The sequence below is a fragment of the Lagenorhynchus albirostris genome, chromosome 1, assembly GCF_949774975.1.
Source record: "Lagenorhynchus albirostris chromosome 1, mLagAlb1.1, whole genome shotgun sequence".
NCBI classification, from domain to species: domain Eukaryota; kingdom Metazoa; phylum Chordata; class Mammalia; order Artiodactyla; family Delphinidae; genus Lagenorhynchus; species Lagenorhynchus albirostris.
The window spans coordinates 111,646,733-111,661,480 of NC_083095.1; the positions used below are offsets into that span (position 1 = coordinate 111,646,733).

Genomic DNA, 14,748 nt, shown 5'->3' on the forward strand with positions numbered 1-14,748 from the left:
AGAAAGATTGCAGTGTCGTATCCACATAAAAAGACACCTGCATACACATACATCATTAATTTTTGGAGTACTAGAGAGGTCAAAGCAGCAATAACATTTTTTTAAATTAAATAAAGGCATTTTGATGTTTTAAATACTTGGTATTTTCTGAGTTTTATATAAAATTATCAATATTGACTTTTGTCAAATATATATAAAAAGTCTATTGGGATTGACATATACACACTACTATATACAAAATAACTAATAAGGACTTACTGTATAGCACAGGGAACTCTGCCATACTCTGTAATGGCCTGTATAGGAAAAGAATCTAAAAAGAGTGGATATATGTGTATGTATAACTGAATCACTTAGCTGCACACCTCAAACTAACATTGTAAATCAACCGTACGCCAATAAAAATTTTTTTAAAAGTCTAGATACATGTATTGAAATACATATTCCAATAATTAGATGACACTTTAAGAAGACACGTTAATGATACTCTCACCCCATTTTCTCAATCACACAGAGCCAGAAAGGTCAGTTCCATCAGATACCATTAGAGCTAGGACTATAATCCAAACCTTATGGGTCCTAATTCCATGTTGATACCACACACCTAAAGATTAAAAACAAACCTTTATAAATTTGTGTCACTGAAAACTTTTTTTTCGTGGAGTGTAAATAGACTTTTCTCTTTAAGCTGGTGTTTCAAAAGGACTTTATAAGAGGCTTCTTGCTGAGCACCCCACAGCCTGCAGGTATACACTCTTATATGCCTTGTATAGTCTATCCATTAGCTGAGTGCCAAAGTAAAGACCTTCCCATCTCCCAAATTCCAGACTGCTCACTTGGTTCTAGACTCCCAGGTCTCCTGGGTCTGGCCTACTTGAACTGTATGTATTTTCTAACCTGCGTTCACGGCTTTGTGTGAGCATTCCCAGTATTTGTGCCTTGTTAACTGATCTGCTGTTGCCCACTGTCCCTGTACAAAGATCTAAAACCACTCCTCTTTCTGAGGGGGATGGATGGGAAGACTTTTGATGCGCTCAATCATGTTCCTTTACTCAGTGTTTTCCCAGTTGCCAAATGCCTTCCATGTGACTGTGAATGAGAAAGTGATAAATTGGTACAAGGCTCAAGATATCTCTCCCCTCTTATCAGCTGTAAAGCTAGAATAGAAACTGTCTGATCGGTACCAGAAATTCACTCAATCATATAAATGTCTCATCTAAAAATAAAAGCCAAATACACATTTCTTTGTTTCTTGCATATATTTACAATATAAATACTAATTTGTTTTCAAAGTACATATTCTTTTAACAATTTGCAAAAGTTTTCTAGAATGGGACAGCAATTTAACGTAAAGCCTTTGTAGTAGTGATTAAGGAAAAAATAGAACTGTTTTGGGGATAAGGGATTCTAGAAGCAATATGAATGGGCATGATGATCTGAACTTGCTAAGGGAATGTGAAGCAGCTTACTCCGCGTTGCACTGCCAATACAGCATGTTAAAGGACTATTGTGTGAGACAGCAACCGGGATGGGGTGTTGTAAAAACTAAACCTGGGAGATATAAAAAGTACACATGCTTGCATAGTGCGTTAATCTTGAAAGAAGCTCAACATTTCATTCTCATTTTCAATAACTTAAATGAATAGTACTTAAAACACATCACACAAAATTAAAAGACTTGTGCATATATTTCAGATTTCAACATTAATGTCAAAAATACATAGTATGATTTTACATAGGATTTGTGCTACATTAGAACACTAAAGACAAACATCACTTGAGTAGTAAGGAAAACATTAAATATTAAATAACTGAGAAACGAAACGTGTAAACGCTAATCTAACTGTGGCGGGGGTGGGGGGATGGGGGGTGGTTTGCTCTTGCAACAAGTCCAGTGAAGTGGTTTCGACAGTACAAAAAGGGTTAGGACATGAGTGTTTCCAGTCTCCTTGGAATATGTGGATCTCATCCCAGGAATCCTTTCATAAAAACTGGTCCAGGATAACAGGAGAGGACCCACTCTCCTGCTTGTTAATTTGGTACACTCCCTTCTACGCTATTTTTTACTTTCAAACTTGGGTACTGAGCAAATACTTTAAATTGTCACTCTTTATCAACATCTTGGTGAAAACTGAGGGTTTGTTGGCGATTCAGTGTAAGATTTGAGTTCATATGCAGCACCGCTATCAACTTCCATCGACTTTCTAGAGAACAGGAGCCGTACATCTCTATGGAGGTAGATCTTTCCAGATTTAGAACTCTGGAACCTAAACAAAGAAACAACAAAATGATGCTTCATTTCAGGGAATTAGTGTTTAAAACAAACAAACCTGAGTAATTAAATTTTGAAAGCAGGAAGGATTAGTCTTGCTACAACATTAACAGTGCCTCTTTAACAAGATATTTAAAGTCTTATATTGCCAAAGCACTTGCTGCTATTTCAGTGCCTCTCCCTCACTATCCCTAAACATTCCATACTCCCTTTCCCCTCTTACAATGACAGAGGTGCTTCTTTTTGTAAATCTGGGTTTCACATGCAATCTGACTCTACATCCCTGACACCACAGCACATGCACCTTTCCTTACCTGTAGTATGCACTTTCAGTTCACGTCAGCCAATTACACTACATTTGGGCATCTTCTAGCTACAAAGAATGACCCATTTCACACAACTTGCCCTCCTACAATTTTGAGTACATTAAAGTGGATTCCACACTTGGAAAGTCACCACAGAAAACTATCAAGTTTTGAGACAATCACAGGATGAGAAAGGACTGCTACCACCAGTAGTGGCTAGCTAAATAAAACCTAATCATCATTAGAAACCAAGAGGAAAGTTAGCAGTGAAATGAAAATGGTTACCAAAGCTGTATATGGAACTGTTTCTATCCTCTGCTAACAGCTTACAGCATAATACAGGGGGTTGGAGGCTTTAATCACATAAACTTAACTGGCAGATAGTCAAACATACCCTTTAGTGTTAATTTCTCTAGTTTTCCCTTTGCATAGCAGAAATATCTGGGTTTGTGGATTTTATTCCCAAATTAGCTGAAAAATATGGTGGTCAGCTGTATATATTAAAGCAGACCTCAGACTGGCTCACTCTTTGATTCTTTCTGCAGTTTTTCACCTTCTCAATCTGAAGAAGAACATGGTGAGCTTTGGGAATTATGCCATGCCTTCTAAAGCAGTTTCTTCACAGCATTTAAGGTATCTAATCATTATGTGGAGATGACAAAAGCTGGGATAGTTGACTTTTTGGCGAATGTTGGTTATATATGGCTAAGGCTGTTGTAACAGATTGAAGTTACCTCCTCCTGATGAATAGGGCTCCTTGGAGTAAGCAGTTAAGCTAAGATGAATTACTGTCACTGATGTGATTGAGGACTTCTTATGAACAACATCAGAAAATTATTATTAGGAACAGAGTTACAGGCAAAGGGCTACTGAGTTCTCTTCTAAGCAATACACTTGCTCATTGATCTTAAGAACTACACTAGGATTTCAGGGCTAAAAACCTTACCCTATGATGCTGGAAGCATGGACCTCAAGAGCAAACAAATGGTTTCTCACAACCTAGAGCTATTAGCTGGGTAGTAAAAGTCTGAGGAAAATATATTTCTAATGGAATCACCAGAATATAAGCTGTATAAGAACAGAGATTTTGTCCCTGCTGTTTCCAAGAGTCTAGAAGCATGCCGGACACATCAATGTTTGTTGAATAAATGAATGAATAAATGAAAGTTAAGAATTTCCCTGTCCAACTCAGCAGCCACAAGCCACATGTGGCTACTGAGCACCTGAAATGTGGCTAGTTCAAACTGAGTACAGCAAAGGAATGTAAATATCTCATTAATAATTTTTATATAGATTACATATTCCAATTATAACACTTGAATATGTTAGGTTAAATAAAATATATTAAACCTCTGCTTCTTATTACTTTTTTTAATGTGGCTACTAGAAAATACAGAACTATATATATGGCTCATATTACAATTCTATTGGACAGCATGGGTTTAGACAACTGTGTTTCATTTCCCCCAGATATATTAGCATTGTTTTGCTATAACATAGTTTCCATTACACAGCTATAAATGAAAACTCCCCTAATTCAACAAGTAGTAATGACTGAAGGAAGATATGCCATCTGTTTTCTGCATCCTGGCCTATCATAAAGAGTGTCGAAGTTAAGCAAATTCCAAGGGGTACTCGTCTAGTTAGAATGACAGTTTTTAAAAATAAACTAAAAATTTTAGAGTTTTCTTCTAAAGTAACGTATTTTCATATTCATTTGAAACATTACCTCAGATGTATGAGGTAGCGTAATAACCGTTCTTCTGTATGTCGGATGTTCTCTTTATTAACACTTCTCTTCATTTCTTGTTTAACAGGTACAGAAAAAGTTCTTTGTCGTAGGAATGTCTGATGATTGGCTGGCATATCTCGTAAGTCATATATCACAACAAACATCTTCACCACAGTCTTATTAGGATTAAATAAGGTCTGAAGAAACAATATAGAAATTATTCTTTAAAAACAGTGATTTGTTCATTTGATTCAAAATGATTGTGCCAATAATAAAATAGGCTTTTCAATAATAAATTAATCCCAGTGGATATAATTCAGTTTGGGGGAATAAAGTTAATAAAATTTCAGAAGTTTATGAAATGATATTCAATATTTTTTAATGGTTCAATTAGATTTTTTATTTACAGAAATAAAATAAAAACTCCTGTAACAAATCAAAATCTTTAGTCACAAATGTCATATTAATAATAGATAATACATAACATTTACTCTTGTTCATATTTTAAGAAATGGTTCCATTAGATTAAGCAAAATACACCTTCACTGAATTAAAGCATTCCAGTTCAACTACTTCAAACACTAGCTTTATTAAAATAAGTCAACTGAAAAATGCTCAAAATAGAATTTTAGTTTTCCTCACATTTTAATAGTGAATAAATAGAATTTTTTTAAATAAAAAAATAAAATCTTGGTAAAACTAGACTTTGATATGATGTTTCAGGTACATATGGTTATTATAAAATTTAAAATATATTCTCAAAAAAGAGAATTTTTCTTGTTTGGAAATTTTTCCAGGTTTAGAAAATAAAGTTCATTATTATTAGTTACAAAGTAGGCTAAGTAATACTTCATGTTCTCACAGTTGGATTCATTTCAAACACTGCAGTGACACTAGACTTTTTTTTTTAATCATCATCAATATCATAATAGACTGAAATTAAATTCAGTTGCTACTTGGCCATTAATAACTGAAGGAATATTATTTTTTAAAGTACTAATTTTTAAACAAAATTCCAAGCTGCTGATTTGACTTTAACCAAATTACCAACACATCAATAGGTAACTTGGTGCCCATGCTTTCAGAAGCTCATCCGTGGCACTGGACATCACTCACTGAATCAAAATGAGAAATATATCAATATTATGATCCAATTTTTGAAATCTAGTGAGTCTTAAGATTAAGGCTAATAATACATTTAACAACCACAACAACTAGCAAGCCAGGAGTTCAAGCCATGTTTATACATAATTAAATTTATACAAGGAATGAAAGACATATCCAAATTTCAGATTTAAAATAGCCAGTAGAGTTGGTAGTCTTCAAACAAGGGGTAAATGTGCTGCCTCTGGGTTTCTGCCTCATTATTATGACACCTGATAGCTAGCTTTCCAGTGACCCACACTTTCACAAGCACTACAGAGCCAGAGGCAAGAGATCAGAAGATGATCACTCTTTTAGTTCAAGAAATACATTCAACATAAAAATCTTACTTTAAAATGCAGTGATTTTTCCTTGGTAAAATTTATACATATGTACATACTGCAATACATACATGCATATATATTGCCTAGTACTATGTTTCATTCCTGTGTGATACGAAATAAACAAATGTACAGACTCTTCGCTATACTGGAACAACGAAGATGAGTAAAAGTGGTCCTTCGAAGCACTGATCACACTGAAGTCAAAGGTCATCAAAAGGCTTGCTGGATTAGACCAGATCCTTAGTGTGAGGAACTCAACTAGACTCTTTTTTTTTTTTTTAATTTCAGCTTTATTGAGGTACAGTTGACAAATCTCAGCTAGACTCCTTCCAAGAGCTGCAAGAGCCAACACTGTAATAGACTTGCGCGCTTACAGGATTATCCTGGGTCTGACTTGGAGATGAACTCAATCACAAACTGGCCTTGATATAAAATTACTCTTCTGAGAACCCTAGATCAAGGATGATGAAGGATTACTGCTCTGGGCTAGAAGAGTTCTCCTAAGCCAAAACTAGATCTACACCTAGACCAAAAGGAAAGAGGCATTCTTTGCCCTGACATCTGTCGGACTGCATTTCTGCTTTGTGTAACCATCTCATTAAATCAATTTTAGAAATTATTACAGTAGGGATAATATAATTTTGCTTCCCATGTTTCCCTGACAAAGCAATACTAATATTTGGGGTCTCCTTTTACATAGGTCAATCTCAGTCCGGCTTATTATATTAAGTAGAAGGTACTGGTAATCTAAATTCTAATTATACTGAAAATAGCTCTATTTAAATTATGTTAACTGTCATACACTATTTTTCTAAAGCATTCACCTTGATTAGCTTATTAATGCTTTCCTTTTATGGAGGTCCCCAAATGGTCATTCCTGAGGCAGAGCAGGGAAACTCCAAACAAAGCTGCAGCCCCACTGTTACTTACCAAAGTTGTTGCAGCAGCAGTAGCAGGAGAAAGGGCTAAGTTCTATATGTATGTGAGAGAATGATTATTGCAATTGTAGGCTATAAAACACATACCACTTGTATTGTTCCTGAAGGAGGTACTCGATAACCCCTTTTACCAAGGGACTCTAAAGTAATCACACCCTTGAAATAAAAGAAGACAAACTGAGTACAAACTGATGCATATATATACATAAAAGACTAAAATAAGAATAATAAATCATGTAATTACTAACATTTCAGAATTGTATTTGTATGGAAAAACATTCACATTGAATTAATAGAGATACATTCTATGAATATGAAATAGTGAGGATCCCACCTCACTAGGAAACAATTTACTGTTCTTCCAAGAGATGCTTCAATAAACAATACATAACATCAATGACCATACTGCTTGAAATTAATATTAAGATATAAGATATAGAAGTGAGAAGTTCTTTAACTAAAAAGGAAATAAAGGGAGATGACAGGATTATTCTCTTGTACCATGTGGGAGCAGGGAAATGAAGCAAAACAATTTATTGGTCTTTGGACATACAGAAACTCAGGAATGAGGACTGATCCTAAGTCTTTCCCAAAAATGAAGTCAATTCTTCAGTCAGAAAGTTGAGTTGTTATATACACATATGGACTTCTGACTAGAGACAGACCAGCATCATCAGCATCACCTGTGAACTTGTTAGAAATGCATTTCTGGCTTCTCCCCAGACCTACCAAATCAAATCTGCATTTTAACAAGATTCCCCAGATGATATCATATGTACATTAAAGTTTGAGAGGCACTGCCATATTATATAAAATAGTTTTCTGAGAAAGATGCTGTAATCACTGCAGAAGTTGAAACAATGACGAACAGTATAAATTAAAACACGGGAAGCTAAGACTGAATGTGTGAAAGTTTCTAGATAACCAGGATGACCAAATTACTACAGGTGGTGACTGTGATACTTAATTCTTAGGTGGCTTTAAGAAACAAATGCTGATTCATTTAACTGGGTGAATAGTTTTCTTTTGAGTAGTTAAGTAGAATAATTGCATGCTCTACAACTCATGTCCCATCATTTTACACTGTACCTGCCAAAATGTGTCAACCTTATGTAAAAGTAAATATAAAACAGGACTGTCCCATCAGGCAACATTTGTTGGGTTTGAAAGACAGACCAGGGGAGGCGGTGGGGGGTAGAAAGCAGTGGACAAAGGTAAAAGGGAAGGCCAGACTCTAATATGTGAATACCTAATCTCCAAGTGAACAGCAATTGACAATCAAAATATTAAATTAATACGTTAATAATGGGAAATGTTCATGGAAATGGGCACTGAAAAGACATATGTGGTTCTTAACAAATATGATTACATGGTCATTTAAAGCATGAAAACAGCATATCAACAAACTGCATCCCTAACCAACACAGTAATGAAGTTTTAATAATTTTTCTCTTACAATCTTCTCTACATGAAAAAATGCTATGGTATATAATGCTCCTCTTCTTCCTAGTTCCAGAAAGAAAAAGCAGAATATATCTAAATAATAGCCACCTTTCTAATCACATTGCTCCAGGCAATATATTACTGTTTTTCCTTGCCATCCTCCGCTAAATATATATAAGAAAACTGGTGAGGGAAAATCTACTACCACGCCTACACTTACTTCCTTTAACACAATACAACTCTAATAGATTTTAGAACATAATAACAGTAACTAAATCAATTTATAAAGAAAGAATATGGATAAAACCCCTCAAAGTTTAAGGCAACACTTTACAACAATAATTTCTAAGCAATATAAGACTAGTATTGGCAATGGCAAGTTAGGAATTTTGAAGGAATTGGGAAAGTATTTGGAATTTTATTTGTATTATTATTAAATTTATTATTTTTTTAAATTTCATTATTTTAATTGGTTGGCATATTAATATTTCCACCTAGAAAGTTACTGTATTTAACATAAAGAAGAAAAATACATTTTCTTCTGGCATTTTAGGATGGAATAGGTAGATTAAGATGAACTAAATTTGGTCAAAATCTTACACAAAAAATTCTCAAGTGACTGGGGAATAGAGAATATGCAAAGCTAAGTAAAACTGAAGGAGGTATATCTTAATTTCGTTAATTATAAATAGAAGAGAATATATAAAATATATAGTGCTGTTAATATGATCATAAAGCAAGTCATACCATGAATTTGCCACAGGCAAAACTGCTTTAGACCTTTCTGCCTGGTTCCACCGTGCAATAGTTTCTAAACAGTGAAATGTTGCCATATTACGTAACACTTGGAGAACATTTTTACTACTGACATAGGATTGGAGAGAGACATTTGTATGGCTTTGAGCTAGTCTAAAAGGAATTATTTAATGAAAAGCCCTGTACTATCTCTACTCCACAAAGACAGAATTCTCTGTGCTAAAATTTCACCCTTGCAAGTCATTTGTATAATTTGTCATGAGAGGTCCCAAGGTTATTATTAGAGTAACAAATAGGGGTTTGGTGTCTCAGCTCCACTGGTCTGTGATATGTACTATCTTATCAAAACATGATCAGACCTTTGAAAACAGACTAAACTACCAAAATACAAATAACACTCCCTACCGAATAAGATTAATTTGATTAATTTACAGTAGGAAAGATCCGTGGTCTAAGATTTGGACTGGGTCATTTGTAAAGGGAACCCATTCCTAATGAGTAAAAACAATTACATATTGGAAAATTTATTAAAGAATATTATCAGAGAAAAGTAAGAAAAAGATTCTTAAAGGATAGACTAACTTAACCTAATTTAGACTCTTTTCAATATTTATTCAAAATCTGTGATCATTTGTGTGTGCTTTCTGGAGACAGAGTGATAAAATCCTTTATCTCTCTCTTTTTAAAATTTAATTTAATTAATTTATTTTTTATACAGCAGGTTCTCATTAGTTATCTATTTTGTATATATTAGTGTATATATGTCAATCCCAATCTCCTAGTTCATCCCACCCCCGACCCCCACTTTCCCCCTAAATCCTTTATCTCTTAATCCTTATTTTTTTAGATGTCAACCAAGGTCAAGAATTAATGTTATTTTGCTTTTTTAAAGCATAGTTCAAATTACCTCTTGCTCATGAATTTCACTCAAAGATAGTTTTTTGAGCTGACTTTCAGCCAATTCACTCTTTTACTTGTTTCTAACTCATCCTAATGGTCATCAGGGACTCTGTACACTAATGACCTCAGATCTTATCTTTCCATTCTTTATTACCATGTGCCAATAGAATACCTGAAACTAATGAGACTTCTTGATGTCCCAGTAAAGCAGAATGGCCATCTTTATAGCTATATTCTTTTTTTTTTTTTTTTGCGGTACACGGGCCTCTCACTGTTGTGGCCTCTCCCATTGCGGAGCGCAGGCTCTGGACGCGCAGGCTCAGCGGCCATGGCTCACGGGCCCAGCCGCTCCGTGGCATGTGGGATCTTCCTGGACCGGGGTGCGAACCCATGTCCCCTGCATCGGCAGGCGGACTCTCAACCACTGCGCCACCAAGGAAGCCCTATAGCTATATTCTAATATTGTAAGCATTCCAGTAAGATACACATTTTTTCTGGTATTGAGCTTATCTCAATGATATTTTCCATTTTATTAATTATCTAAAATTAACAGTTATTTTTTCAAAATTATACTGGAAAGTGGATACATCTTACTATGGTAAATGAGTAACAAGTGGTATATGTGATAACTGGGTAGGCTTGTGAAGAACTGGGCCTCTGTTTTTTATAACCACCACTGTTATGCATCTTTACAATTATGACCCACAAGTGTTATTATTATTGAAAAAAGAAAACTTTGAATAAATGACACCACTGTGCTTTTTAGATCAAAGTATGAAACACCAATCAGACTCTTGATTAAAATTTCACCCTTAGAATGGAATAAGGCTTAACAACCTTCCGTGAACAAACTACATCAATAATGAGTAGACTGCATTTAGGTCCCTAAAAAACTGTAACTTCCCTTCCTCTGTTGTTTCTCAATTATGCGGAATTTGCTTTTCATAGTTTTTATTAATATCAAAAGACATTGCTGCTAATGTCCTTGAGGAACCTAGAAGGTGGGGGAGAGGGATATTAGAAAGGAAGCAATTGGGTCAGGAGGTAAGTTAGGAAATTCAAGTAGCAAGACCAGAGCTGTATATTTCTATGCCTACTGCAATTTGTATTTCTCAAAGTAAGACCTAACATAAAAACCCAGATCTGACTCCATATTTTATACCATCAATGTAAACTTCTTACAGACTTGCACTGCTAGCCACTAACTTGTCTTTTGGAAAAGGGCTGATAGTAATCACACACCAGGACTTGGTATCATTTTTGCAGTTGAGGGCTTATTTCATCCTCAAATCCACTGGAATAAAAGATGGGAAAGATAAAATTATAGGATCCTAAGGCTCAAGACAGTGCTCTTATTCCTCTTAGCTATTTTACTCTCCACTAAAACATTGGCATGGAGTCAGAAATAGCTAGTATTCTAAAGAACCCTAGGATTGGAAAACGAATGGTCCAAAGATAAACCAAACAGGAGAAAGGGGGTGAAAGGGCATCACAAAAGCCGTACGTCACCAAATCTTTACCTAAACTCTACTGAGATGAGGATCATAGTGAAGGCAACACTGTTAGGACTAGAGTGCCCAGTAAGCACTTGAGAATCCGCGTGAACTCAGCAAGATATGGAATCACAGTATCACTAATCAAAATTTTATCATTTTTTCATATTACATAGAAACAAGTAAATTTTCAGCACAATCCTCAAATGTAATAGAGGATATCTGTTATTAGAGCTTGCTCAGAAAGAAGTTGTGAGGTGTTATTTTGGCATATTCATCTCTATGCAGCCTTCAATTCCCTCTTAGGAAATGCTTTATATTTTCAAGCATGGCACCAAAGTAGTACTAAATCTCTTTAAACTTAAAGGTATTTGTCATTAAGATGGTTGATTTTAGCAGAAGAAGACAATTAAAAATACTTGCCATATAAGGAGAGGGAGCATTATCATCAGAAACACTGTAGAATGACACTTCAACTGGAAGAGTCAAATGAGTGGGGCAGAAAACACCACTTGCCCCTACCTCGGCAGTAAAGCCATCAACAATGCCGAGAGGATCTAAACGATAGTTCAAGACAGACTCCTGGAAGGCAAAATAAAAGAATTTTTAAGAAATAAAATTTAAAAGTTAACACATTCATTCCTTCTTTCTATTTAAAGAAATATGTTAGTATGCTTTCTGGCACTAGAAAAGTGGTCACTGCCATTGCCATGCCCTCATTTCAAATGTTCATCTGACCTGAAATCAACCCCCTCCCAAATCAATCTTCTACCACCTTACAAAGTTTGGCCTCCTTACTATTCCAACCCCACACTGAACTATCTTTGAACTTCACCATTATTTTTTTTTCACCATTATTTTGATATAATCGTTTAATGAGTTATTCTTATCTCTGTAAAGAAAGTATGCTCTACCAGAGCAGGTATAATATCAGAAATTTTCTTATTCCTCAGAGTATATTTCTACTGTTAGCCACAGAGAAGCACTTGAAAACTTGTTAACAGGTCATATACAGAAGTTCCATCAAAACAGAAAGCCAAGTACTCATAACTTTAACTGAAAAACAACTGCCTCTTAAAAATTGTTGTTGGATGTGACATATGTTTTATTGTTTAGTTTAATTTAAAAAACAGTAAATACACATTGGGAAAAATTTTAAAGTACATAAATACAAACAACAGAGAAGCTCCTTATCCATCTCTCCCAAGCTCATTTGCTGAGGAAACCACTTTTAACAATTTAGTGTTTATCTTTCCAGGTATGAGAAACATGTTAAACCTTTCACAAGCTCTCCTTCCTATACATATATCAACATATATATGCATACATCAAGAAATGTGAGTAACATTTCTTTGATTCAGTAATTCTTTGAAAAGAAACACTCCAAGCCCTCATGAGTCTAAATTTGAAAGTGGCATCAGCAATTCTCAAGTCCCGTGTCAAAAAGACCAGACCAAGAGACCTATGTTACAACGAGCCTTCTATTATCTCCCTCCTGCCCTGCAATCAATCCAATCCATACCCTGCTGATGGGACCTCTCAGTCTCACAGCCTCAGCTCTCTCAACACCAGTAACCTAGCTCAGACCCTCATAACCTCTCCTCTGAACAAATGCAATACCCTCTAATTAGTTATTCCATCTTTAGTGTATCATCTGTATTACTGCCAGAGTTTTTCTTTAAAAAAAAAAAAAAGTCTTACGTTACCCACCAGGTTAAAAACTTTGTGTTTCTTGATGTCCACAGGATGAAGTCAAATATTCACAGCATGGTACGTAAGGCCCACCCTACATCTCTTACCACAGCTCTCCTCACTTGCACGCAGTCTTATACTCCAGTTCTGGATGATGCTTTTCAATATCACCATGCTCTTTTACTACTTTTACACATATGCCTTTGCACATGTAGCTCCCTTTGTCTAGAATCCCTTGACACTTCTCACACAATTTACTTGGCAAATTCCTACTCAACTTTTGTAACTAAGCTCAAATGACAGCTCCTTAGTAAAACTTTCCCAGTCCCTTAGCAGAGAGAACAAATATATGGAGACTGAGAAAATTTCTATTACAGCGCTAATTACTTCGGTTTATAGATTATTTATATGTCCAACTTCTCCAGCAGACTGTAAACTTCTCTAAGGCAGGCAGTTTATTATTTAGCTTTATATTCCTAGCATATAACATGACACATAGTAGGTACTCAATAAATGTTTCTTAAATAAGAAACATGTTCTAAGGATGTATGAAAATTTCAGAAAAAGAGCACAAAAATGCTAATGGATAAGGCCAATGATCCAATGTAGTCTACGACTTTATTCAGATTTTTGTGACTTTAAACGAATATATTGTACTAGCATGCATGTTAGGCCCTACTGAGTGCAAAACTACAAGAAAAGGAAATAAAAGGCATACAAATTACAAAGTAAGAAATAAAACTGTCCCTATTTGTAGATGATGTGGGAATCTACATACAAAAATCCGCCCCCTCCAAATCAATAAAATTAATAAGCAAGTTGAGCAAGGTCATAGGTGATTATATATGTTTATACACACATACATACATACATATATATATATATACACACACACACACATACATATAAAAACACTTATATATATATATATATATATATATATATATATATATATATTTTTAGCCCCAACTCTCAGCATGCAAGATCTTAGTTCCCCAACCAGAGATCCAACCCATGCCCCCTACAGTGGAAGCATGGAGTCCTAACCACTGGGCTGCCACGGAATTCCCTAAAATCACTGTTGGGAATGTAAATTGGTACAACCGCTATGGAGAACAGTATGGAGGTTCCTTAAAAAACAAAAATTAGAAGTACCATATGCCCCAGCAATCCTACTCCTAGGCATACACCCAGAGAAAACCATAATTCAAAAAGATAAGTGCACCCCAATGTTCATTGCAGCACCATTTACAATAGCCAGGACATGGAAGCAACCTAAATGTCCACTGACAGGGGAATGGATAAAAAAGATGTGGTACATATGTACAATGGACTATTACTCAGCCATTAAAAAGAATGAAATAATGCCATTTGCAGTGACATGGATGGACCTAGAGATTGTCACACTGAGTGAAGTAAGTCAGACAGAGAAAGATAAATATCATGTGATATCGCTTATGTGTGGATTCTAAAAAAAGGGTACAAATGAACTTATCTACAAAACAGAAGTAGAGTTACAGATGTAGAAAACAAACTTATGGTTACTGGGGGGTAAAGGGGGGGAGGGATAAATTGGGAGACTGGGATTGACATATACACACTACTATATATAAAAGAGATAAAACAGATAACTAATTAGGACCTACTGTGTAACAGAGGGAATTCTACTCAATACTCTGTAATGGCCTATATGGGAAAAGTATCTAAAAAAGAGTGCATATATGTATATA

At 35.2% G+C, this 14,748-nt stretch overlaps 1 protein-coding gene across 11 annotated transcripts in view; it reads right to left on the bottom strand.

Moving 5' to 3' along the window:
• Positions 1-1,240: 1,240 nt before the first annotated feature.
• ATOSA (atos homolog A) overlaps positions 1,241-14,748 on the bottom strand; it is an 87,941-nt gene continuing 74,433 nt past the window's right edge. For 7 of the 11 annotated variants that reach the window (XM_060150240.1, XM_060150231.1, XM_060150222.1 and 4 more), the window contains 4 exons: positions 11,750-11,908; positions 6,822-6,890; positions 4,307-4,506; positions 1,241-2,267 (listed from right to left, as the gene is read on the bottom strand). In XM_060150240.1, coding sequence (XP_060006223.1) covers positions 2,114-2,267; positions 4,307-4,506; positions 6,822-6,890; positions 11,750-11,908 — 582 coding nt within the window. In that variant the 3' untranslated portion in view covers positions 1,241-2,113. Of the gene's footprint in view, positions 2,268-4,306; positions 4,507-6,726; positions 6,891-11,749; positions 11,909-14,748 lie in introns of those variants that run through there. The other 4 variants (XM_060150257.1, XM_060150250.1, XR_009540718.1 and 1 more) reach the window with 2 other exon arrangements.